The 27,173-nt window shown below is 45.1% G+C and overlaps 2 protein-coding genes across 2 annotated transcripts; one reads left to right on the top strand and one right to left on the bottom strand.

Annotated features, from left to right (window-relative positions):
* Nucleotides 1–400: 400 nt before the first annotated feature.
* Nucleotides 401–16,778, top strand: PLK3 (polo like kinase 3). Its single transcript, XM_083447803.1, has 15 exons — nt 401–736; nt 4,927–5,034; nt 5,133–5,249; nt 6,630–6,759; nt 7,016–7,103; nt 8,380–8,475; nt 10,200–10,398; nt 10,902–11,028; nt 11,425–11,534; nt 11,643–11,763; nt 12,444–12,527; nt 12,978–13,140; nt 13,796–13,925; nt 14,528–14,638; nt 15,223–16,778. Exons 1-15 carry the CDS (start codon nt 539–541, stop codon nt 15,415–15,417), a joined length of 1,977 nt encoding a protein of 658 aa, XP_083303929.1. The 5' UTR covers nt 401–538; the 3' UTR covers nt 15,418–16,778.
* A 4,047-nt stretch (nt 16,779–20,825) lies between these two features.
* Nucleotides 20,826–23,977, bottom strand: DYNLT4 (dynein light chain Tctex-type 4). The gene is made up of 2 exons (XM_083446582.1): nt 23,732–23,977; nt 20,826–21,584 (listed from the first exon to the last, which is right to left on the bottom strand). Exon 2 carries the CDS (start codon nt 21,562–21,564, stop codon nt 20,863–20,865), a length of 702 nt encoding a protein of 233 aa, XP_083302708.1. The 5' UTR covers nt 21,565–21,584; nt 23,732–23,977; the 3' UTR covers nt 20,826–20,862.
* Between the last annotated feature and the right edge of the window lie 3,196 nt (nt 23,978–27,173).

Raw genomic sequence — 27,173 nt, 5'->3', positions numbered from 1 at the left:
TCCCGAGCCCTACTAAACAACCCTACTGAGCCACACGAGAAATTGCTGAGGATCTCCCCCACAGCATAAACTAGCTCATGGATTGGAAATAAACAACGCAGAGTTCACTATCCTAGGAAAACCGTGCTCAAGCCAATTTTGGATTTGATTCATTGGTCTGCCTGCCTCTCCACTGTTAATACTCCAAGGCCTCGGTCGGGGGGAAGGGAGTGAGCGAGGAAAAGCTATTTTTATCTCTCTCGTTCCCTTTCACGCATTCTTCCGAATTTCCCCTTGGCCTTGCAGAAAAAGAAAGTCATCACGCAACTCCCAGCGGGCAGCGGCTGCTTTAAAAAACTAACCCCGCCCCCTGGCTGGAGGGAGGGTTCCCTAGCCGGTGACGTCTGCCGCGCTCATTGATAAAAGCCGCGGGATTCCCTGGCCGCGGGTAGAGGCAGCGTGCGCGCGCGAAACTGCCGGGGCTCCACGTGATTTTTGTGCGGGGAGAGAGAACCGGGGAGAGGGCCGGCCCGCTCGCAGTAAGTGGGCCCCGTCAGCCATGGAGCCCGCTTGCTTCCTCCAGCCGCACCCGTTCGGCGACCCTGGGGTGGGCTCGGATTTGTACAAGCCTTCGCCTCCCGCGGTCACTTCGCCCAAATCCGACCGGGTAGAGCAGCCGAAGCCAGCCGAACCGACGCGGATCATCACCGACCCGGTCTCCGGCAGATCCTACAGCAAAGGCCGCCTGCTTGGAAAGGTACCTGCGGCGTCTTGGGAGAGCGGTGGGCGAAGGAATTTCTCCCTTCCCAGCCCCGCTGCCTTCTAGTCTGAGCCGGCCGGCTTCTAGCGTGTGCGGCCAGAGCTGGGTTCTGGCGCGCCCTAGTGAGGGATCGTGGATTTAAGGGCCAATTCCGACACCACCACCCCGAAAGCTACCCGCGAGTTACGGCGGAGGAGACTTTCGCATAGGGTGACGAACAGCAGCACCCGCGGCTTGTCGCGATAGGGGACCCAGTGCTTCATCCGCTTTCTTTCCTCCCTCTTCTCGTTCTCTATTTGCTCGCGTGGAGGGTTTCCTTCCCCCGCCAAGACTTCCCGCTTGATCCGAGGCAGGCATGTCGAGGCACGACTCTTTTTCTCCCCCCCCCCCCAAAATCTCGTTCGGGTGCAGATGTGGCTTTAATATTTAACTACTCGTCATTCATTCCCCCACTTCGTATTTTAGTGCGCTCTTCCCCGTCTACCCACCCCCAAATGAGGAATCGTCCCAACAAGCGACCGGAGCTTTTAAAGAAGACTAGATAGAAACGGTTAAGCTACCCAAGTGGGTCTTAGTTGGGGGGGGGGGTGCGAGAGAGGGAGAGAGAGAACGAATAGGAGGCAGGAAATGGCTGCTGTTTCCCCCAAAAAATTACAATAGGCCATCTCTTGGGACTTCTCCAGGGCAGCTATGATTCCATTTGACTGAGTCAGGCACGTCTGGGACCGGATGTTCACATCGTTGTTCTTGGCCCTTTGGCGACTAGTAAGCCGTTTTCTGGTGGGTTTCTTTAGGTTTTGGGTTCTCTTGCAGATGCTGAACTGCAACTACTGGTCTAATTCAGTGAATATGTTCTGGGATGCCGTAACAGATCCCAAGTGCATTCTTATACTATTTGTACAACATGGACCACAGGGATTTGGGGCGGGGGGAGAGGGGGGAAGGGATATGGTTGGTGATTTAGATTACTTAATCTGCATTATTTATAGTCCTACTTCAACAAAGTAGGTGCTGGGGAAAGTTTGTCTACCACCATTCCTTACACCTTCTAGAGAGCTAGTGTGATATCATGATTGGAGTGCTGGGATGAGATGTAGATGGCCATATTTAAAATTCTGTTTGCATGAAGTTTGTTGAGTTACCTTAGGCTGGTCATAGTCTCTGCCAGCTGTTCTGTACAGGGCTAAGATTCTGCTACTGTGACCTCCTTGGAAGAACGGTGGAGCCTAAATGTAAAAAAATTAGCAGACAACTTGGGGATTGGATCCTGACAGTTTCTCATGTTTATTCAGGAGTGTCAAGTAGCTTGCTTACTTCATGCAGTAGATTGCTGTTGGAGGCTTGCTAATCTGCAATATGGAGGTTTCAGAAGGGTGGTGAGTCTGTTTCTGCTTGAAACATACGTTGTAGATATTTTCCACATTTATTATGCTATCTTTGTGTTATACAAATGACATGAGAAACTTGGTATACATTCTTGTATAACATTATTGTTTATAAAATCCAAATAATAATAATAATAAGCACATATCTGATGCTTACGGTTGCGAAGCCATGTGAGCTTGCTAAAGATCAGGGATCAGCAACCTTTTTCAGCTGTGGGCCGGTCCACCATCCCTCAGACCATGTGGTGGGCTGGACTATATTTTGGGGGGAAATGAACAAATTCCTATGCCCCACAAATAACCCAGAGATGCACTTTAAATAAAAGCACACATTCTACTCATGTAAAACACCAGGCAGGTCCCACAAATAACCCAGAGATGCATTTTAAATAAAAGGACACATTCTACTAATGTAAAAACACGCTGATTCCTGGTCTGTCCACGGGCTGGATTGAGAAGGTGATTGGGCTGCATCCGGCCCCCGGGCCTTAGGTTGCCTACCCCTGCTAAAGATGCTCAAATGGAGTCTAGGCAAGGACTTCAGTGATTGGAGAAGGGGCCTTCTGTCTGCTGTTCCCTTAAAGGAGCAGGGGCCTTCAGGGTTCCATTCATCCTTTGTTCCATTCTATAGCATCATTCCTTGGGAAATGCAAATTTTGCTCAACAGCCGATTTAGTAACAAAGTCTGCAAAAGGATGCAATTTTTTGTTGACAGAAAGGAAAAAAGATGACAGAACATTTTAGAACAGTAAAACAAATGCAACACTGTGGTAATAGTTGTTGAGATGTTGCATGACTGCACTGGTTATATGCATTGCAAACACTGGTTTCCCAGACTACGCATATATTTTTCTTTTTTGCCTTAGAACTCTTCTGATTCAATTTTTTCCCCCTGGCTCAAAACCACCTTGCTCATTGAGCAATCTGTGTAATCAGGTTTCAGAGTAGGGGGTGGGGGAAACCAGCATTTCCACTGGAAATCTCTCCTCTTGGTGAGCAAAGCTGGCATTGTTTCGAAGATCGTGCTTTGAAGGAGGGGTGCGTCGGTTGGTTCCTTTTGCCCTACATCAAACAATGTGATGTGTCATATGGAAAATCTGCTCATTGTGTATGGGGGTGTCTTGGCACTTCCAAACGCGGTAGAGCTAATGCCGAATTTGGCAGTGTGTATAATTCTCTCCCCCCCCCCCCCAACCCCTGTTCTTACGGCTTCTTTGAAAGATCCTTTCTGGCAATACCAGCCAGAGCTGTTTCTGTGCTGATGCCCAAGCTAGGATTTTATGAGAAACTGGTTTCTCTTTGTTCAGGATGTTGGATAGGTGTGAGGCTTATTTTAGGTAAGGTGTAGGCTGCAGCAAAGATATACTTTCTTTACAGCTGGAAAAACCTGTCTCTAGTCCTCCTTCAGTGCTGGTTGTCTTGTGAGAAGAACTAAATCACATTCTGTTAAAAAAAGCATGATGACAGTGGGTGTGGGGAAACCCAAAGGAATAGACACAAACCCTAGGATAGTGAGAGCTGTAACATGAAACAAAATGTATGCCTGGAGAATGTTCTAAACCATAGTCAGAAGTGAAAACTGTTTCTTTAAAATGGAATGTTTTCACTACATAACATGCTCAAATGTTTGAATTGGGAGAATATTTTGTTTACCATTATGAAAATAAGTTGGTTTTCAAGTTACACAAACTTGCCCATAAATTTTGAATATCCAAAGGGGCAGGACACAAATGCTGGACTTCCTCTGTTCAAGTTCCTCAAACTTGTCCCTCCTGACCTGGAATGGAACTTTTATTTTATCGAGCCATACACTTGGCCTAGGTTATAATTTCAATATATTGCAATGTCACTGAGGGAATGGAATGGAATGAAAGAAATGTCTTGGGCATGTTTCCCAAACTTGAAATTATGATGCTGGATCCCTCTCATTTAAACAAAACTTGGAAGCCCGTGAAATATTTGAGTTGATTATTGAGTCTGTTCTTTAGCACCATGGTTGAGATACTACTGTGCTTAAGTGGCTATGACCATGTTTTGAAGTAGTCCATCCTTAAAGGACTTGAAGGGTGAGTTCACATTAGTTCTTGCCATCTGGCTGGGTTCCTGTTTTGGTATACTTTGCCTGAGGTGCTAAGGCAGTGATCTCAGGCATATGTTAGTTTCTCACACTTCAGGTTAGAATGCTGTTAGTCATGCGACAATTGCATTTTCTGTGATCTCATCCTACTTAGATTGAATTGGATCCCATCCTAATCCTGTTCCCTTGTTTTTTGTGGTCTTGATGTCTAGTTCTAGTTTTAGGTGAAGATCTGAGAGAATGCTTAGTATGTTGAAAGCAGGCACATGAACCTCACTCCAAAGTCCAACTATTGACAAGCACCAGACCTCTAGGGACTCTAGCAAAAAATGGTCTTTCCACTACTACTTATGAGCCTTTTAACTGGAGATTTTCTGTATATACAGCATATGCTGTAAAACCAACCTTCTGAACTAAGGACTCCTGATACCCATTACGCATGAATGAAAGCAGGCAGTTCTTCCAGTAACTTGTGATACCTTAAAAGAAGAGCCTTAAAATCTATCCTCAACTAGTGTTTTATGTTGACTTAGTTTTGGTGGCAAATATAGTCCTAGCAATTTGGCTGAAGACCGCGGTTCCCCTATTTTTATTTAAGAAGTCAAATTGATGGTGCCAGGGGGAAATGAGACCTGAGATGCTTCCCATGAGTTGCTAATCTATCAAGGACAAGAAAGGAGTTTTCTTTAGCCCACCCTCCTAATTGCTGCCTTATTGGTTTGCAGGGTGGATTTGCAAGGTGCTATGAAGTGACAGACCTCTCGAGCAACAAGACCTATGCCGTGAAGGTCATTCCTCACAGCAGAGTGGCCAAGCCGCACCAACGGGAGAAGGTATGTAGCTCCGAGTCCAGAGCAGAATGAGGATAGCTGGGGTGTTGGCCATATCCCTAGCTACCAACGCTTAAACTTTCTGATTATGCTTCTTCCAGATCATCAATGAAATCGAGTTGCACAGAGACCTGCACCACAAACACATTGTGAAGTTCTCACATCATTTTGAGGATACGGAGAACATCTATATCTTCCTTGAGCACTGCAGCAGGAAAGTGAGTCCCAACTTTTCTTTCTCTACAGGGAACCTGTACCTCCCCATCAGGCATACTTTATTTTTATTGGACTCAATGTTTTATTGCACTAACAAAGGGCAGCAGAAATAGAACCTGTAGAATGGTTTGCATTGAACAACAGGCCTCTGCCTATACTAGATATATCACCCACTGGATACTTCCCATGGGTACAATGGATGAAAGTATGGTTTTCTGTAATCATTAGACATGGTAGGAAAAGGTGGGATATATTACTGCAGCACAGGGAGTTGCTGGGTTAGAATGCCTCTTATTGTGTCAAAGCAGTAGGGCCAGTAATAGTGGCAATTAGTGCTGTTGTCAGACATTTCCCAGGAGTGCTGGGGACCATGTAGGTCAGGCAGACCTCTTTCAGCATCCTTGGGAATGTAGGAATGTTCACAGGCAGGTTTCCTTACCGATACTGAATTGGTACATTTGCTGTTTGCCATTTGATACTCCTGCTTTGCATGATACAGCGCCACAAATGCTTGCATAAGAATCTGTCATACAGGTGCCCTTGGCATGGAAGCTGCAGCTGCCATGCATAACCGTCATGCTATTTTAGCTGCTTGTTCTCTGTTTGCAGTTCAAACCCCTGTAAACACAGTAAGTCAGCCACTGGCATCTTAATGGCTTTGGCTGCTCTGGGATAGATCAAACTTGATATAAAACTGCCCTGCAAGGATTACTTGTTGGAATAGTGCTTGTATAGAAGGAATTGGGATTGGATCCAGGATTTCACACAGGAACTTCATTTTGCTAAAACAGAACTGGTTATTGCTGTCTAGAGGCTTTTCTTGGTGCACTTCAGTTGCATTTCTTAATGTTTAATAGAGTTCGTTTATCTTCATTCGGCTTGCTTGTAAGCCTTGCATGATTAAATCTGCAGTCTTCACATCCATTTTGGAATAACTGTTGGGAGAGGTCTAGTAAATCCCCCTGGACTCATCACTAGCCTCGTGTATAAAGGGCACATTGTAGCACATCTTGGAATCTTTGTGATTGGACCCTGAAAAGAGATTAATTTTAGAGAAGCCATAAAACATGAAGACGCATCCCTAGCCGGATTCAGAGGTTTAGGATGGGAGAAGGAGGAGAATCTGATAGTGGAAGACAAGTGTGTGAGAGTTTTTGAATACTTGCCCAAACCACTATTTTGAACCTGAGAGGAGGTTGGCTTAGCATTGCTCAGTGAGCTTCATGGCTGAGGAGTCCTTTGAATATGGTGCTTCCAATACTAATACTGGAACAACTACACCGCCCTGGTTCTTGCCTGCAATACACCAGGACAACTAGCCATTCTTAGACTAATAGTAGTCTGCAAGGAGCATCTCTTTAACCAAACCTTTTCTCTTGCAGTCTTTGGCACATATCTGGAAATCCCGGCACACCCTTCTGGAGGCAGAGGTCCGATATTACCTCAAACAGATCATCTCTGCCTTGAAATACCTCCACCTTAAGGGCATTCTGCACCGGGATCTGAAACTGGGTATGTGCAACACAGCTGCTCTCTTGTTCATTTGGGAGCGAATTTGTATTGTTGAGGTTGAAGTAACCTTCAGAAGACGGCATCTAATCTTGTATCTTAGAAACTTGCATTTTAAAAATACAAAACTGGGTTTCTAGATATTAAAACCTGCTCTGTGGGGAATAAGCACAGTTTGTCTTCTAGGTATCTAGCAGAGGAACTGCTGAGACAGTTGCGCAATGTTTGACATTTAGAGCCCTGTTATTTTCTGTTGCAGGTAACTTTTTCATCAATGAAAACATGGAACTGAAAGTTGGAGATTTTGGTTTGGCTGCCAGACTGGAGCCTGCAGACCAGCGAAAGAAGTAGGTGGCTTGATGTTCTGTATGTTGCCTGGATCACTTTCGGATGCTCTTTCATTGTCGAATGCTGCCCTAGCTTACTCCACAGTAAAGAGGTTCTCTTACAGTGTCTCCTTGGCCTGTTTATCCCACCACACACACACTCCTTTGCAGCTGTGTGCGTTTGGGGAAGGGGGAATTGGAGCACAACAGGGACACTGGACTTGAAATACTCCTTTGCTTCAGCCTGGAACTTGGTGGTGAAAGGAACAAAGCAGTTACTGTGTGTGCAGTTCTGTCTAAGGCAGAAGCCTCATGTTTGCACAGAAGAGAGAAACAATGCCCAACCTTATATTGGATTTCTGCCTCATGCAAAGTGTTGGTTGCTGCTGTAACTGCGATGGGCAAGCATACAGCGTAGAAAGGAGTTCTGGATGGGGAAGGGTTCTTAAACACAGCAGGGTAGCAGTGAGTGGGTATAGGTGCAAGGGACAGCCGAGTCAGTATTATTGCGATTCTAGTCAGAAAGATTTGACTCAGGCTACTGGGAGGCTCACACAGCAAAGTAGTATGGTATTGGTTGGTTCATTCACATGTTGGAGGGGCACCAGGGGGCTGGAAAAGGGGCTACAGTGAGATGCGCCAGTCAGAGTCTCAACTGCAACCTTGAAAACTGGCAGAATGATCTTGTCAGATCAGGGTTTTTGTTATCCACTTGATCAGCTGTGATCCTATTGTAGTAAAATAAACCTTGTTCACTGTTTGCTTCGAGTTAAGAAACTATAATCCAGCCTGTACTATTGCAAAAGAGGATGCCCAATGTCTAACAGTAGAACTCTTTAAAAAAAGGGGGGAAAGAGACCTTTTTAAAATAAGAGTTCTGTGGTTAATTGAATCGCATGTTGTAACTTTCCCCAGGTACATGTTTACTCAGCTTAAATCTTTGCAGTAGGAAATGAATCTGAGAGGATGTTGTGAAAGTGGTATTTCTGTAGAAACTTCGGTGAAGTTGGCGTGGCTTGGCATGGTCTATGGTAGAAGATCTTGAGATGTCACAAACGAAGCTGCCGTGAGCCAGACCACTTGTCCTTGATAGCCAAGGGAGTGAGCCTGGGACAGAGTTCTGCATGCAGGGCATGCACTCTACCACTGAGGCATACCCTTTCCCCTTTACTCTTCCGGCAGCAGCATTTCCTATGCCAGAACTTCCCTTTTTGTACTGCTGCATCAAAGGTAGGCTGGCACGGCAAGGAATCCCTGCTTTAGCCCAACTAATGATCCTGTGTGTGTTTGCTTCCAGGACTATCTGTGGTACCCCCAATTACCTTGCCCCCGAAGTGCTCCTGCGACAAGGGCACGGGCCGGAGTCAGATGTGTGGTCTTTGGGCTGTGTCATGTAAGTCCAAAGCATGTTTTTCCCCCTCTGAAGGCTTCTTGCAGGCCTGTTTCAGTGCTGCAACTTCTTGGCTTTTTAGCTCTTTTTGTATAGCTAAATGGGAGGAAGCAGGATTCTTTGGCCAGCATGTTCTAGCACAGTGGTTCTCAACCTGTGGGTCCCCAGATGTTGTTGGACTACAACTCCCATCACCCCTAATCTCTGGCCTTGCTAGCTAGGGGTGATGGGAGTTGTAGTCCAACAACATCTGGGGACCCACAGGTTGAGAAAGGCTGCCTAGCACAACATAAAGCTTGTTGAAGATTAGGTACTAAAAAATAATAGGCTACAAGCAAAAGCTTGGAGTGGGCGGCAAATGCAGGAACCCTAAAGAGAAGCTGCGATGAAATTAAATGCATGAAGCATGGAGTCTGCATGCAGCCGAGCAGCCTAAATTCTAGCTGTTGACACCTTGCTTCAAACAAAGGATTCCTCTTCTCAAAAAATGTCTTGATGGCTTTGTGGGGGAAATTGTTAGTTAGCCACAGAGCACCACTGCATATCCCTCTATCTGGGGCTCAAACAGAGAGGTGGTAATTGAAGTCGGGGTTATTGGAGATTGGTGGAATGAGGCATCAGTTTGCTCAAGTATATTGGGATCAAATCGCAAACAGCTTTGTAGGGCTCCTTGCTAAGTGCTTATTGCCTCCCTATTGCTTCTTACACATGCTGAAGCGCTTGTGTCAGCTTGACAGCGTAGTGCACCATGTTCTGCACTAGATGAAGCTCACAAACACTTACCGAGGGCATCTTAAGAGGGAAAGGAGCGGTTGAAGCTTTTCAGTGGTTGATAAAGCTGAGGGCTTTGCCAATTTATTTTAAGTGCTCTTGGCTATGATAGCAGTGTGGAATTCAAGCCACCTGTTGGATCCTCTGAGCAATGGAAGTATCGGTCATGAGTATTACATAAATGCTTGTATGCTGAGCATATGTTGCTAGCATAGCTTGACTGCAACTAGACCCATAAAGCTTTGCCCAAAATGACTGCTTAAATGTATTTCTGGGCCATATATAAGATGGTCTATTTTAAGGACAAATCTGTTTATTTGCTGAAACTCGAAACACCACAAAGCTGCTGCTAATCTTCCACAATCTTATTGACAATTTCATTAGAACAAATGGAAAAAGTGGCTGGCCTGTGGTTCACGGCTGGCTATTTGGCTCAGGTGCTATTCGGCTGCTTTCCGGAGTGTCGTCTTAAAAAATAGTTTGTGCCTTCAGCTGTCTTTGCCCTGGTTAGCCACAGCTTCCTGTTAAGTTTTCACAGCGCAGTAAATGGAAATTTTTATCTTGAGTGCTGGGGGGTGAGGGAAGAGTAGCCTTGAACCGGGTGACTGCAAAGGGGAGATCCCTCCTTCTCTCCTTTTCCCAGTTTTCAGCTGTGCACAAACCCTCTTCTAGAAAGGCTTGGCTTGCTAGCTCCGATCACATGGAAGGGCTGTCACTTGCTCTCCGGATGTGCCTCCGGTCTGCAAGCACCTGAAGCAACAGCAGTGTCTTATGAGCTTCATTACAGGGAGCACTTAACTGGGTGTTGCCGCCTGTCAGACTTCCTCCAGAGTTATTGCTGAGTCATGTGCTCATGGAGGCTGCCAAGGGCAGGCTGCTAGGCCAGAACTATTCTTGAGTCTCCTCAGCACTGAGTGAATTCACCACTTGCCACCTTTCTTCTCCCCACCCCTCAGGTACACGTTGCTGTGTGGGACCCCCCCATTTGAGACTTCTGACCTCAAGGAGACCTACAAGTGCATCAAGCATGTCACATACACGCTCCCAGCCTTCCTTTCCCTACCAGCCAAGAACCTGCTTGTTGGCATCTTGAAACGCAACCCCCAGGACCGCTTCACGCTGGAGGAGATCTTGGACCATGAGTTCTTCACCAAAGTGAGCAGCAATCTTGTGTGTTTGTTTGTTTGTTTGTGTGTGTGTGTGTGTTCTAGCGATGTCACTGCCAAGGTAGTAAGCTAGGCTACACAACATGCTGTAAGGTGAGAAGTGGCAATGTCTCTTTCTTGGGGTGATAACCTCTTCCTATTCATATGGAGTCTATGACTGGGCCACCACCATTATTGGAATGGCAGTGTTCTATTAATATGGCTGTTAGCTCCTGGGATCCTGCCTGGATTGCAATTTAGATAATTACATCCTGCTTCTAATTATTGCTTAACAATCCTCAGATTACCTTTGCTCTATGCTGCCTGGTTGTTATTATTATACCCTTTCCAAGGGTGCATGTGATTTAGAGGACTTGCAAAACTTGTGAATGTGGCCAAATCTTGTCAATTGGCAATAGGGCCTTGAAGAAGCTGGCATTGGTCCAGTATATTGTGTACAGTCTGTTCTGATGCATAGCTCAGCTTCGCTAATTAGTGTCCTCAACTTTCAAGGGATACACGCCTGATAAGCTCCCGCCCAGCAGCTGTGTGATGGTGCCAGAACTGAACCCCCCCAACCCTGCCAGGAGCCTGTTTGTAAAGGTCACAAAGACTCTCTTTGGGAAAAGAAAGTCAAAAGGTAAGTTGCACGTTCCTGCCAAGGCCACAATATGCCTTTGGGAAGCACACAAGCAAGGCATGAGGTCAATAGCAACATGTGGTCCTGCGTGGAGGTAGCCACTAGTTTTCCCTTGATGCTTCATCCGCTGGATTGGGAAACTGGGAGATAGTAGGATTGGCAATAAACTCTAGACACTGCAGCCCTTCACCCCCTGATGCATAGAATAGAAGAATATGGAGAAAGGAGGCTTGCCACCAAGCCAAGTGGCCAAGCCAGAACAACCCCTAGAATTCCCATGTCAGTCCCTAACGCCTAATGTATGTACTTGACAGAGTCTACTTTAAGCAATATCTGCAGCCCTGTCCTCTTGACTTTGTGTTAGGATCTTATTAACTCATATTCTTTTTACTTTAGTTAAGAAGGCTCCTTCAGAAGAGAGAGATGATATCTCCAAGCTGGTAACAGGCCTTGTGAAGACCTCCATCTGTAGGCAACTGAGCCACAAAACTGTCGAAGGGAATGAGGTAAACTAACTGCAGGAACTTGGCTGTTCAGTTGTGGCTTTCAGAGGAAGGAAAGAGAAACAAGGAAGTTGCCCTGCTATGTGCTGATCAGACTTTCTGTCTCCTTAGGTCACTCCTTTGAATGGTCAGAGTCCTGGCTCTAGCCCAGTAGATACGGTAGCAGAGGAAGGCTCACAGAAATCCATCTCCAGGTCCATTCGTGGGACGATGGCTAGCAGCAGCTGTGAAGGTGAGAAGTGGCAATGTCTCAATTAGCAGTTCCTCCTTAACAGTGTATTTTGGTCAGATGAAATCTGCTGTCTGTCAGGACTAGTCCCAGGGTGGTAGAGGGCCCTTCAAGAGCAAAGCAGAGAAGCACTTCATCGTGGACAGTAGGGCCAACAAGCAGTTTAAGTCTTGAGCAGACTGACTGGCAGGTTCAGTCTCACAATGCCTATCAGTCATCGAAACTGAACAACAAATCCATTCTTAGAGGCGGGGTAACTCTGGATACTGGAGACAATTGGGGAGGGCCATTGCTGTCACATCCTCCATTGTTTCTGAAAAAAATTCATTTCTGCCCATGGTTAGATAATGAATTCTATTCTGGGTTCGATGGTCTTTTGGCTGGGTCCTGTAGGTCTTAATGTTAGAAGTGGCTTAATTTGAGGATGCGAAACTGTGGCCCTGCAGAGGTTGTTGGGCCCCAGTTTCCTTCAGCCCTAGACTGCATAGCCAGTGGTTGGAGATGATGAGAGTTGTAATCGAGCAACAGGGGGGCAAGGGGTCAACAGGTTCTTTAGCCTTTCTCTTCCCACTCCCGTTTGAATTTTGACCTTCAGGAGCAGAAAATCTCTTGAGCTTGGCCCATGTAAGCTGATTTTGTAAAAACTTAACTATCTTCTTCCCCTCTTTCCCCCACCCCACTAGTATTTGAAGACTGTGTCACAGCATCATCTGTCATTGAATCAGCCATTGGTCTTCTGAAGAACTGTCTATCTGTCATGCCACCAGGTAACTTAAGCTTCAGGGAGTATCACAATCCCTGGGATGGTTAGAGACAAATGGAAGAACTGTTGTCTTGGATGTTGATATTAGGGGGGAGAAGCAGGAGAGGTGCAGCCCTAGTTCCTCTAGCCTGCTAAAGAGGCTTTTAACATCAGGCTCCCTGGGTCTCGGTTACCTGATATTTGTCGTCATCCAGAATAAGGGCCACCTCCTTTTAGGTAGCATCCTGATGGAATGCAGAAACTAAGGGGTGGGGTGTGTGTCCATCTACCTATTTATCTAGATAAATGGTAATCCAGTGATTAGTTTGCAACATCTGGGGGTAGGAAAGTTGAGACTGATTCTGTTCCTATCCCAAGCATGACCTCTTCTCTTTCAACCTCATTTCAGTACCACTTTTGAAATAGGTTTGAACCTATTAGCTTTATTTAATGAGTACCTTTCTTCCCTGTCCAGCTGAGAGGAATCCTGCTTCCCTGGCCTGCCATGAGCACTTTGTCTGGGTGAGCAAGTGGGTGGACTATTCCAACAAGTATGGTTTCGGCTATCAGCTCTCCAACCACAGCATTGGTGTCCTCTTCAATGATGGAACTCATATGGCCCTTTCTGCCAACTGGAAGTGAGTGGAAGAAACGGACTTCCTGGAGGGTGTTGAGGTTGGGAAGTGTAGAAGTGTAGTCATGGCTTACCTTGACTAGGGTTCAGGTCCTACTTAGCCACCTTCTGGTGTGGTGAGGGGAACTGCAAGATACTGTATGGATCAAATTCTTGGGTAACCCACAAGCATGAGAGAAGGGGCTTCCCCTGCTTGGAGCAAGGCTAGGGGACTAGATTGTGGGAGAAGTTGAACATTGTGCTAAAGCAAGCATTCTTTTAGTGTGAGCATTTCTGCTTGCCAGGCAGAAAGACCTCCCTTCTCCCTGTGTGTTCTGGGGGTTCTACCAACCCCCGCCCGCAAGTAGCTGGAGGAAGAGAGGAGGGCAAGCCCAGTTTGCAATAGCAGGCACCCTTGCACTGGTTCCAGCTAGTTGAATGCACTTAGTTGAATCAGGCCCTATGTTTATGATCTTATGGCGGTGGGGACAGTCTGTGTTTACCCACATGGGGGGTTTGTCTTGGGATGATGCAAAAGGTCTGATTCAATAAGGAACAGACATCCTTTAAGGGTTTGGTTTTTTTGGAGCATAGCAGATAGACCACTTTCATAAACTGAAGCTAAAGTTTTATGACTACAATCTGGCTACTGCAGCTAACTGCATTCTCTTTCCCTTCAGGAAAGTGCATTACAACCTGACAAACAGCAAGCATTTCTCCTTCCCGGCTTCAGCTGTCCCTGAGCAGCTGCAGGGGCAGATGGGTGTCCTGCAGTACTTTGCCTCATATATGGAACAGCATCTAATGAAGGTGAGCAGCTGCCTGGCTTGGAGTAGTTGGTATGTGTGTACAGAGTTAGTTGCATTGGCTTGCTGACGCCTCAGCTCGATGCCGAAAACACGAGTTGCGTTTTAGCAGAGAACAATCCCCCCTTGCTCTCAAGTATGTTTGACCATACTCAAGGTTCATAGGAAGAGCCTCCCTTGAAGGTCTTGTGGGATACACCTGAAAGCACTGAAACTTTCATCATATTGGCCAAACTTTGGTTCGTGGCTCCAAACACCAAAGCATGCATTTGGTGGGCTCTTTACTGCCAGATTCTGCACTCCTAGTTGCCTTGCCATGCCTGCTCACATCTTTATGATTACTTCATGTACTCAACTGAGTACTCAACTGGATCGAGTAGGACTTCCTTTCCCAAACAGAGATGATCCATTAAACGGATGTGCTAATTCATGTTCCTTGAATTTGGCCAATACTTACCTTCCCCTTTGGCTTGGCAGTAGTGTCAGGGATAAAGTTATACAGAAAAACAACTGCTAGGACTAAGCCAGTCATGTGGTGTCAATGATTCTCTAATTTCTCTTTTTTCTTCCCTTCTCTCCACTCCCCCCCCCTCCAAAAAATCCCAGGGAGGAGACTTACCCAGCATAGATGAGACTGGACAGGTTCCACTGTTGCTTCTACAATGGGTGAAGACTAATCAAGCCTTATTGATGCTTTTTAGCAATGGAACCTTTCAGGTAATAATGGCACCAAGTCTTTTTAGCAGATTACGTAGTCCCTGTGTCCTACGTATGCTGGCGTTTCATATCCACACCTTAGCTCAGTTGCTATAAATATTGTGTGGGGTATAATCTGAAGTGTTGCCTTTTGCTTTGGAAAAGAAGCTTTCTGTGGAGTGCTTCTGAGAATGTGGATGCTAAGCTGAAAGTAGATGCTGAGCTATCTGCTTTGTAGAGCACATTCAGTTTGTTATGCCTACTCTGCTATTTTTGAGTAGCAGCTGGTGTATTGAAATTAAGAATTCTAACACATTTTAAAGCACCTCTACAAATACTAAAACAGATCTGATTCCCATAGGCCTTTTTCTAAATCTGGATTCCTATCCCTTCAGCAGTTTGCCCTTTGTTTCCACTTAGATGGAGATGTCTGTGGTGGGGGCATAAAACTACCCTCCATATTAAGGCTATGCTAGCAGATGCCTAGGTTCAGGCTGTGGTTGATGGCTAAACCCAATTGAGTTGGGAGTCCCAAAGGGTAGGAAATGCTACCGAGAAAGGCACAAGTATTAAATGTCTGTTGTGGTCCATCTCCTTTATTCCAGGTGAACTTCTACAATGATCATACCAAGGTGATCTTCAGCAAACCTGACCACACCTGCCTCCTCACCTACATAAACCGTGACAGGAATTCCTACACCTACAAGCTCAGCAGCATTGCAGAACTTGGCTGTTCACCGGAGCTCCAGCGTAGGCTCAAATACATCCTTAAGCTGCTTCAACAGCGAGTGGATGCATAAGGCTACAGGGTGGACACCTGGTATCCTTGGCCCTTTCTGTTCTTCCAAGAGCTTTGATGTTAACGGTGCAGGAGAAGGCAACGCTTGAGACATCAGAATTCTTCTTAGTCACATGCCTTTCTACAAGGGAAAACTTCAAAACCCAAACTGCATTCCGATTGGGCCAAACCCTTCTTCGGAATCCATCAACTTCTGGGATGCTAGCCACCTAATGACTTTTTATTATTGTTAAAGAAACGGGATTTTTTTTCACTTGCTTTGACATGACTGCTCCAGTCCACATTGGAGAGGAGGAGTAGAGATAACTGCCTTTACTCCTGTGTGGCCTTTGCACAGATGGTTATGCACATTGGCTTGTTCATGGGGAGGGGAGAATCTGTGATCCATACACTCCATGGGAAACAAGTAGTGAGGGTAATAGCAAAGTTTTCTGAGTTTTGTCCAGTGCCTAATGCCAAATCTGCTGTTGGATCTTGGCATCTCAGAGTCTGAAGGGTTAAAGGGCTGTGAGTCCAGTTCATGTATTCAGGCTCAATCAAGTGATTTCTGTTGTGAGCCATTTCAGCCTCTTGCAACACTACCGCTGCCTTCCCGTGGAATGCAGTTTTCTCTTCTTCTTTTTTTTTGCTCAGAGTTGCATTACTTGCCTAATCCTTGGCTGGTTCTGACTCATGGACCAAACAAGAAATCTGTGAATTGGGTGTGGCTGCTCTGCTAAGAAGGGCAGCAGAAACGGATGCTGCAGAGGCACAAGATCAGACAAACTGCTTCCCTGCTTTAGCTGTGATAGAACTACCACAATCCTTGGGGGACTGTAGTTAGCTGAAGAGCCAGCTGGCTGCCTTCTGGAATTGGTAGGGAAGAACTGCTACAACTCTTTAATTTGGGAGGAACAGAGGTAGGATAGCTGAATCTTCAGCCTGAAATCAGGGTTAATTCAAACACCTAGTGCTGCTGCTGCTAAGCACTCGAAGGCTGCAAAGGTACATGTTGGGTAATGGAACTGTTACACTAATTAGGCAAATGGGATTTTTCTTCTTTTTTTTGTGCTGAGACTGTGAAACACCCTGTTTGCCTCATTTTCTCAGCTGTTTTCATTCCAAGATGCAGCCGAGGGATTCTGTAAATCGCCATGGTACAGACTTGAACGGCTTCGTTGGAAGCTGCCAGTTTAATGTTTTGAACTTGACAAGACTATTTGTCCAGCTATGGAGCCTAAATGGTGTGAACATCCTAAGATTTATTTATGTATTTATGAGCTATTTATTTTGCACCTGTGTCTTGTCAATCATTGCACACCATGTCTCCAAAAACCCAGCTGTCTTGATTACAATAAAACTCATTTTTATTTAAAAGCAAAAGAACAATGGTTACTTTGTAAGTGTCTCATTGGTGGTTAGGAGTTCCATTGGGGCTGCCGGCGAGGCAAATAAAAAGCTGTATCAATGTTTCCTTGGTCTAGACTACTATAACATATTCATGCTATGGAAAGCTGCTCCATATATTAGCATGTCCTCAGAGGAAACCTGTGCACCTACATAGACAGTAGACATACATCATGTGCTAGCTAGCAATACAACATTAGCTGCAGATAATAAAAAACAACTTTCCGCTCAAGCAGCAGCAAAAAGATTCTTTTATATACTTAGTTTGGGGAACAAAATTCACCTGGTGCTAGAGAAATCAAAGAAGGTGCATTGCTGGGCATTGCACAGTTAGGATCCCACTTCCAGAAACCCCCTCTTCCCAATAACTGTCTACTGCACTTGTTGGGGTCACCTGGAAAGGGATCTCTGAACTTCATCTCAAAGACTGGGAGGAAGCCATTGAGTGGGATTTAAAGATCAAAAACAGAATTGGGAATTAATAATAATACTTTTTTATTTATACCCCGCCCTTCCTGGTTCAGAAAACCCAGCTCAGGGCAGCTAACAAGAAATTTAAAACACTTAATTGTAGAAGCAGCGTAAAATACAGTATCAAAACATGAATAACAATAAAATTCAAAGTTCAGAAATCAGTTTGGGGGAAATCCATCTAATAAGCATTAGTCACCAGGGCTAGCTGGCTGAATTAGTCCTACTTGGGCCAGCGAGGAGGCCAGGGGAGAATTAGCTGTGGGGTCTCAGAGCACATAATCTTCATAAAAGGGGGGAGGGGGAGGGAAGAGAAGGTAAATAAAAGTCAGGCTGAATTCAAATTAAAGGCCAGGTGAAATAGCTGTCTTAGAGGCCCGACGGAAGGAGGTTAAATCCTGAAGGGCCCTAGTCTCATGGGACAGAGCATTCCACCAGGTCAGAGCCATCACTGAAAAGGCCCTGGCCCTGGTGGAGGATAATCTAACTTCCTTAGGGCCCGGGACCTCTAAACTATGGTTATTCATGGACCTTAAGGTCCTCTGCGGGGCATACTAGGAGAGGCGGTCCTGTAAATACTAGGGCCCTAAGCCACAAAGGGCTTTAAAGGTCAAAACCAGCACCTTGAACCTGACCCCATACTCCACCGGGAGCCAGTGCAACAGGTAAAGCACTGGGTGAATATGATCCCATGGCAGGGACCCCTTGAGGAGCCTCACTGCAGTATTCTGCACCCGCTGGCGTTTGTAGAACAGTTTCAAGGCAGCCCTGCGTAGAGTGAATTACAGTAGTCAAGCCTGGAGGTGACCGTCGCATGGATCACTGTGGCCAGATCGGGGTGGGAAATTGGAAGTGGAAATGGACTGGAAGTCAGTGCTGATGAGAGAGCACTGGTGTAACATGATCAAAACATCTAATCTTGCAGGCTTATTCGGGACCAATTGAAGTTTCTGGAACATTTTCAAAGGCATCCTGCGTACAATGCATGGCGGTTATCCAAATGGGTGGTTACCAAAGCACATGAGTAACAGAAGCAAAGGCTATTTTGGTCTAGGCAGAGCATGAACACTGGGGACTTCCCTGTACACAGGCAACATGGCTGGAGGCTGGTTCAAGCATGAAGTTATGTCCAGTACGGAAATCTCTTGCAGCTGTTTGAAAGTGGCTGAGATGTTCCTACTTGTGAGAACTTATTTAGACATTGCATAGACTAAGCTAATGAAATGCTGAGCTGAGATGTCGTGTTTGTGGGTTGCTCTTTTAAAAAATCTGTCTACAAACATAAAGTGTCCTTGTTGTTGCTTGTGATTTTTGCTGTTCTTTGATAGTCAACGAGTACAATTTGCAGCACCTAATCACAGTATATTAGGTGCAGGATTTCTCTAGTGAACTGTCCAAAATGAACCCCCTTTAGGAATTATTGGAGGTACTTGGCGTATGTTTCCAACCTTTCGCTGACTGCTTTTGTTGTCACCTTGTTACCTCTAGCCTCTTATTTTACTACTATTTTTGATGAGTGCGCAAAGGCATTTCCTCTGGGTTGAGGTCATGTGCAACAGTGTGCGTTAGACAAAGCCACCTGCTTTGTTTGGTGCCCTGACATCCCTTCTCTTGGTGCTGTTGCCATCAGAGGCTTACTGAAGCATATCCGGTGTCTGCAGAAATGGGGCAGCTGTTGTAAAAAATGGAAAGGAGTTATTTTAGGGCAGGAGTGCTCTATGTAAGGTTGCGAGCTGGCTGTTTTTGAACTGGACTGAGGGGGTTCTCCTAGGTCATTCTCAGACTGGCAACAGCCAAAATGTGCATGTATTTAACTGAATTACCATGCACAACTGAACAAAGGCAGACTCCATAAGATGACCCCTGTTGGATTTATTTATTGATTTCTACCCCACCTTTCCTCCAAGAAGCTCAAAGCAGTATTTATGGTCCTCCCCTCCACATTTTACCCTCACAAAACCCCTGTGAGGTAAGTTAAGCTGAGAGGTGGTGACTGGCCCAAAGTCATCCAGTGAGCTTCATAACTGAGTGGGAATTTGAACCCTGGTCTCCCAGCTCCTAGCCCAACACTTCTTCCTACATGTGGTGATTGGCTTGTTAAATTTAATGCTTGGTCATATGTACATGTATTCACCATTAGGTGTGCATGGGATTGTAGCCTTTGTTTGCTGTGTGTTGATTTGTCAAATGTTTATCAGGGTGAAGAAAGTTGACATTCTTAATCAGCACTGAGACTTTTTCTGAATGTTGGCTGCAGCATAGTTTATGTGAAAAGCTTATTAAGATGGCTTAAGATGTTAGAGCCTACTGAGGTCATGGAGTCAGTCTATTCCATCTCCTCTCCACACCCTCATACCTACCAATAGGGGAAAAAAGTCTCATGGAGATTCTTCTTATTCATCTGAGAGACACTGTACTGGCAAGTGGGTTGATAGATGGAATTATTTTTCTGGCACAATCAGATAATTGCACAGATACAAACTGTTCAAAGCACACCCACATGAAAAACGGTATCTTCTAGCAATGGGTTTAAATTACGGTAAGCCTGTAACTTCTTATAGCACCTTGCAGAGAATTCATGGCAAATACAGGCCCCCAGATCCAGGATTGTTGCAGTTGAAGCCAGTGTCCTAACTTTGAGTCATCTCCACACTATACAGTAGATGGAAATACATTGGTATTTATGAATATTTCATGCCTTTTCTGTACTTGCTTTTCTCATGAAGTTGATGCTGAAATGTACTGAATCAGCAGTAGATGCATGTTTTCCATAAGCAACTGTATTTGGTCATAGGGAGAGACAGATAGAGGCTCTTTAAACTTGTGCATGAAGAAAGATACCTTTCTACTTGTGGAGAATATTCCCAATGTTCTTCTGCTTGCACAAGTGGTTACACAACATCTTGCACAAGCAGAAGCCTGAGAACTGCTGTAGAATCTATGTAGTTTAATGCTCTGTAAACTCCTTTGAGTGTTTGCAAAACTGCGCTGGTAGCTATTTTCGCTGCACTCATGGTTCTTTCATGTCTTTGGGAATTAGTTTGATGCTAGAATATATTACTCTCTCTATATTGTACAGTCTATGTGTAGGTAAATAAGCAGCCTAAAGTTAAGTTAAAAGAAACTAATAGCTCCTGAGCCATCAGAACCCTTCCATTTCATATTACAGTCATACCTTGGTTGTTGAATGCCCTGGAACTCAGACATTTTGGCTCCTGAACACCACAAACCTGGAAGTGATTGTTCCAGTTTGCGAACGTTCTTTTGGAACCCGAACGTCCAGTGGGGCTTCCGCAGCTTCTGAATGGAATGCTCCTGCAGCCAATCAGAAGCCGCAATTTGGTTTTTGAACATTTTGGAAGTCAAACGGACTTCCGGAACAGATTCCGTTCGACTTCCAAGATACAACTGTACTGTAATACATTTTTATCTGACAAATAATACTACGGATATTAAATTCTTCCACTATTTCATATCAACTTAAATTAAATATGGGTAATAACTACCCAAGTCACATTATGCATTTATTTTATTGCTAGCTTGTCACAGCAGGTAAGGGAGAGGGAACTTTAGGATCAGCAAAGCAAACTCATTCAAAATAGAGTCCATGAACTGTGGCCACAACAAAGAGTGATGAGTTAGTGAAAGTGGCAGATGCAAAACTGTCGTTCTCCACATCCCAGAGGGATTGACTAGCAATGCGCAGACCTTGGTTGGCCTGTTGGCCCAGAAAGACGTTACACACCAGCTTGTAGCGAGGTGGGATCAGCTCTTTGATTCTGTTCCGGATGAGGTCTGACAGGTTCTTGGCCACCTGCCCGCCGTTTGCAGGGTTATACTTGGCATCCCCTAGGTAGGTGGCTAGGACAGATTCAAGAACTTGCTGCACTTGGGAGGCATTAAATTTGCAGCCTTCATCTGGCTTCGTCTTGTAGCTATTTTCATAGTGCGTCTCCCGCATGGGCTCAAAGAGTGGTAGCCCAGAGAAACTCACTCGGCCGCAATGCATCCAGGGTCCAATGGAGAGCCGCCTTCCCCCAGCAGCCAGCGAGTTCCTCCTGCTGGGAAAGGGGGCATTGAGGACGCTCATGATGGAGCTTCTCCGGGATGGTGGAAAGGGGGCTTTCCCTTCTTCGATGCTCTGCAAGCGAAGTAGTGGCTTGGGTGCCATATCTGTTGTGTGCAGGGGGAGAGAGAGTGGCCCTGCCTTCGGATGGCCAGAGTCTGTACCCTCTGAGGACATCATCTGGTTTAGAGTTTCCTGGGACAGTACCTGAGGCCGCTCTGCCATGCCTAAGTGGTAATCAACTCCTGGGACACAAGGGAAAGAAAAACTAAATTACATTGATACATTACTGCTCACTAGGGCCACTGTACTCCCAGCAACCCATTTCTTTGTTCATCTGGACAAAAGTTTATTTACAGGTAAAAGGTAAAGGGACCCCTGACCATTAGGTCCAGTCGTGACCGACTCTGGGGTTGCGGCGTTCATCTCGCTTTATTGGCCGAGGGAGCCGGCGTACAGCTTCCAGGTCATGTGGCCAGCATGACTAAGCCGCTTCAGGCGAACCAGAGCAGCACATGGAAACGCCGTTTACCTTCCCGCCGGAGCGGTACCTTTTTATCTACTTGCACTTTGGCGTGCTTTTGAACTGCTAGGTTGGCAGGAGCTGGGACAGAGCAACGGGAGCTCACCCCGTCCCGGGGATTCGAGCCGCTGACCTTCTGATCGGCACACCATAGGCTCTGTGGTTTAACCCACAGTGCCACCCGCGTCCCTGCCTTATTTACAGGAGCATTCCTCAAAAAGAAAATGTTGACTCCCTCCTTCAAACACCAGGCAAAACCAGCAACGTACAAATGTCTATGTGTCTGAGAATGTATCTGAGAATGTCATTGCATGACTTTATTCTGTTATTTTTGGATGCTTTTGGTTGCTATTTTAGGTTTGTTTTTAAGTTTGCATGTTTTTATTGAGATTTAGGCTTGATTTGTTTGGTTTACTGCCCTGGGAGGGGGGCACATTACTGGGCAAAAGGGCAGTGGATAAATATGTTAAGAAAGGACAGATGGATGAAAGAAAGGGATGGCGCTTGGGATAGAGGACGTGACTCCTTCCCTGGTCTACCTCATCCAGGCTCAGAGGCTGGATCCGTCCATCAAGGAAAAAGGTGTTGGGGAGGGGTGAGAGTGGTTCTAGGAAGCGGGGGTTGAAAGCAGGTCCTGCCCATTGCTTCTCTGGTTGAAACTTGCATCCCCAAACTGGCTGTTTTCTAGAATACTGGTGCAAGTCGAGTTCTAAGGAATTAGTCAATCGTTGCAGGAAATAGACCTTTAGCTCAAAAGGCTAAGAAGTAGTTTTGTTACTTTTAAAATTTACACATGAAAACTGAGATTTTCCAATAAGTTTGTAACTCCAGATTCTATGAGGCAAGAGTCTTAAGAAAAACAACATCAAAGGAAGTGGAATAAATGGGTCATTGTCAGGAACATTAAAACCAAGAAGGAAGAGTGGAAAGAACAGCTGCAAAATTATTTCAGAGTCTTCTTCACTTCTTTTCTGTTGGGATTGGAAGCAATACATACTACAAACTGCCTGAAAGGGAGTGAGGGTGCATACTAGAGATCACATCTATGTAGGGATAAATTAAGACTTGATTTCCTTTCCTTTCTTTGCTATTTTTAAAAACCCAGTTTTAATTTTTATTATTATTTAATCCTATGATTTATTTGGCATAGAATATTTATAATAACATTTTTGTAGGACTGTAGGTGCCTTAAGCTCTTGGAGAAAGAGCAGGTTAGGAAATTAAGTAAAACATGGCTAATTTGATTAGAAACAGCATCCTATCCTTTAAGGAAATGTTTACATGATAACAGCACAGATCTATTACTTTTTCAACTGACTTCCATATCCTTTATTCGAACAACCACAGAAAAACAAGAAAGGAATGATTTCCCATAGCCAATGATATTTTTCTAGAAAAAGAGGTGCCGGAATGCACATGAACACCTCCCTTGTTCTCTTATAATGGCAATGGCACCCACCTGACAGGTGCTGGAACTGAATTTGGGCAAGTTCTGGTTGAAAAAAAGCCCTGGGTCTTTCAACTGAAAGTAATGGAAGTATTCTCACAACCATCTGGTAACCTTTTGCATTTTAGGTCAGATTAACTAAACAGAACAGTATAAATCTCCCTCCTCCATTTTCAAATACTCATTAGGTGGAAAATAGGCACATGCTTAACCTCACCTGATACTGATTAAGCAAAAAGGATGACTAAAATGTGATTACAGGTAATTAATTCCCATTATGTGATCTTGTGTGCACAGCACACACGAGTTCCAGAGCATGCGAGAAAATCATTGAAAACATCAGCGAAATATTTTGCTCAGTCAGCAAAAGGTGTGATTTATAGAGATGGACCACAGTGATGTTTGAGTCTGGCCTATCTTACCTGGAAGCAACGAAGCCTCACACAGTGGGCTTGATAGAAGTTGAGTCCTGCTACATCCGTGGTCAAGAGATAGGCTGTAGAAACTGTTTAATACCCTTCATCTTGCTAAAGCTTGCTCAGGCTTGTTGCAAGGACCTGCCAATGCCCTCGCCCCTACCTCCCTGCCTTATTCAGCTCCCTCCCCTCCCCTGGTAAATCATTGGCTGTTTAATGTGACAGTTCAATGGGGAGAGCCATCAAAGGCATTGCAGGAGGACTGGGCAGGCTGCCACCCGAAATACATGGTCTCCGTGGAGACTGTCTCACTCACATTATTTTTGCACAGATTAGAGTGTGTGTGTGTGGCAGTTAATGCCTCTATGCTTCATGGGGGGGGGGCAGAGGAAATATTTGGTTATGGCCTAATGTCCCTTGTAGCCACTAAAGTGCTAGGCCAAGCTAATGGGGCTCTGTTCTCAGTCAAGGCTCCATGAGGTCATACATTCTGACCCCATCTTTCCCTTCCTATTTGTGTCTATGGTTCATAGCTGAATATAGCTTGTTGTGCAAACTGGATGTGATATTAACTGCATGAACTTCAGCAGCCTTGGAACCTCGGGAGAGAGAGAGAGGAGATCTCTCCAGACTGGTGTTTGATTGAAGGTTTATTCTTCAACATGTCCTTGACACAATGATAATGCATTAGTGGCAGGTTTATTCTGCTTTGCTGGTTTGTTCTGTGATGCTTCACCAATGCTACCCCATTATTGCTGTCTGGAGGAGCTGCACACGACTTAAGCAGGACAAAAGTAAACCAGCAGGAAGTCACAGGATATATAGTGAATGGAAACAAAGCCATACAACCTCAAAACCTCAAACAGCATTGAAAGTGGGATTGTGTACGACTGCCCAGGTAGCATCATGAGCACCGAATAATCATGAATGTGAAATTATGGAGGAGCCCAGGAACTCCTTCTCTTCCTGCCACACTCCTGAAAAAACTGTGCCCTCTTTGAAGCTGCTGTATGCATTTTAAGTGAACCTACCTTTGGCAATCAGGGAGGATTCCTATGGACAGCAAAGATCAGCTTCAGAGCAGAGGATCTTTGTAGGCTGGATGTGGTGGGGAAGTCAGTACCATGGCAGAGACAGTTTAACTCTCTCTTTCCTTCCCACCACACAGTTATGAGGCTCCTCAGACTTCCCATGGACTTGCGAATTGCATGAGCTTCATCCACACAATTAAAGTTTGACCCTCATTCTCACTGTAGTCCCAAGTCCTGCTATGTAGACAAAACAGCGCCTCACAATGGGCTTATTTTGGAATTGCCATTTGAAACAACTGGATTTCATTTATTTGCTTTCCTTTTCCTTAGTGTGCCTAATGGAAAGGAAAGAAGAAACTTAATAATAATATGTTTATTTTACAAGGTTTGTTACTGGTTCCAGAACAGCATGGCTCTTAAAAAAACCTACTGAGTACCTTGTATTCCAGAAATAGTTCCTACTATTTGGTTAGTCAAATACAGTAGTACCTCGGGTTAAGAACTTAACTTGTTCTGGAGGTCCGTTCTTAGCCTGAAACTGTTCTTTACCTGAAGCAACACTTTAGTTAATGGGGCCTCCCGCTGCTGCTGTGCTGCCGCAGAAGCACGATTTCTGTTCTCATGCTGAAGAAAAGTTCTTAATCCGAGGTACTATTTCTGGGTTAGCAGAGTCTGTAACCTGAAGCGTCTGTAACCCAAGGTACCAATGTATTATTTATTAGATAATATTAATTATAGGCATATCTGCACACACAAACACACACACACACACACACACATAGACACCCCAACATGGATGCCCATGTGTCCTACCATAAAGGGGACATTCCTCCATTTGAAGGGCTGGCAGAGTACAGTCCTCTATTTCAAGGGCTACCTGAGCCAAATTTGGTTTAAAGATAAGGAACCATAACAAGGGATAGCAGTGAAAAATAGGCACATAGGCCACACAGTTGGTGAGATGTATTTTCTTTTAAATATAAAGAAAATTACTGGGGTTTTTTTAAAAAAAATGCATCCATGCATATAAATTAGCACTGCAAATATTGTGCAAATCTGTGTCTCCTTTTCTTATGATGCATAGATTGCCACTCTGACACATACACACATTCCAAAATAAAATAGAAAAGTACATTGGCTGACTAAAGCTACTCAAAGCCGGATTAAATTTGTTGAGATGCCATCAACAGAGCCTTATGATCTAGCTACCAGCTGCACATGAATGCATGTAATGAAACCGTGACAGGCCCTATTGCTTAACTGCAAAGCAGCACCAGGAAGGGGTGATTTGGAGCAAATAAATAGCAGGGGGAAGGGGTGCTCAGTCCTGTCTGCTCCTTCACTGGTGAAACTCTATCTGAAGTGCATTTCCCCAGAAGGAAGAAGCCCATCATGGTTTTATTATTTACACATATACATGAAGAATGTGCCATTAAGTATACAGTTGGCTATGATCAAATGTCGAACCTATTCTTATGTTATCAGGTTGCCGTGGTTGCAGCTCCCCTGTGGCTCCATCAGTTCCAGTGATAGCTTTGGTTACCCTTCATCCAAGCACTTGCCATCCACTTCCTGCAAACAGTCAGGTCTGATCTATTGTCCAGCTAAAGGTGTTCGCTGATGCCAGGTCAAATCTGACATTTAAGTAGAAGTCAAAAGGCATTTTCCACGTATCTCTTTTTAGAGGAAATATAGCGATGCGGGGGTCCAGCTGCGGTCAGGTGATTTCTGACTGACTGCTTTCTTTACCTGCATAATAAAACAATTTTGAGATGAATAGCACTTAATTGCCAGGCAGAGAGCTATACAATTGGAAGTGTATTGCACACTTTGTTCTGGGGATAGGAGAGAGCAGTTTTTAACTTAGTCTGCGTACACATTACCGCTCACTCTGGTTCCAGTGGACTCTCACCACTGGTGTTCAAAGCCGGGGATACATGACATTCGCCACAATTCCTATATGTCATGTCGTTTCTTGAGAAATACTGCTGTTTGCTGTTACAGTGGTACCTTGGGTTACATATGCTTCAGGTTACAGACTAACCCGCTAACCCAGAAATAGTGCTTCAGGTTAAGAACTTTGCTTCAGGATGAGAACAGAAATTGTGCTCCGGCGGCGTGGCTGCAGTGCGAGGCCCCATTAGCTACAGTGGTTAAGAACAGTTTCAGGTTAAGTACAGACCTCCGGAACGAATTAAGTACTTAACCCGAGGTACCACTGTATTTCCCTCAAACCAGCTTCCATCTGATTTGAAAATGTAAGTCTTGTCCCCTTTGCAGTAAAGCTGAGGGGTGTACATTTGAGACAGCTGTTGCACATGTCAGATGACAGCTTCATAAATTCTAGGGTGGCGGAGTTGCAGGCCTGGGAAAACCAAACAGGTCCCTGATGTATCTCTGGCGCACACAGCAACACG

Source organism: Podarcis tiliguerta (assembly GCF_965153285.1).
Source record: "Podarcis tiliguerta genome assembly, chromosome: 6".
Taxonomy (NCBI): Eukaryota; Metazoa; Chordata; class Lepidosauria; order Squamata; family Lacertidae; genus Podarcis; species Podarcis tiliguerta.
Note: the sequence above shows the minus strand (reverse complement) of the source record. Positions and strands in the feature narration are given on the sequence as shown.

Bases quoted from the DNA above. Each gene is read 5' to 3' on its own strand.
- PLK3 (XM_083447803.1), top strand. From the start codon at position 539: ATGGAGCCCGCTTGCTTCCTCCAGCCGCACCCGTTCGGCGACCCTGGG. The intron at 6,760-7,015 runs GTATGTGCAACA...TTTCTGTTGCAG, and splicing joins GCACCGGGATCTGAAACTGG to GTAACTTTTTCATCAATGAA. The intron at 12,528-12,977 runs GTAACTTAAGCT...TTCCCTGTCCAG, and splicing joins TCTATCTGTCATGCCACCAG to CTGAGAGGAATCCTGCTTCC.
- DYNLT4 (XM_083446582.1), bottom strand. From the start codon at position 21,564: ATGGCAGAGCGGCCTCAGGTACTGTCCCAGGAAACTCTAAACCAGATG.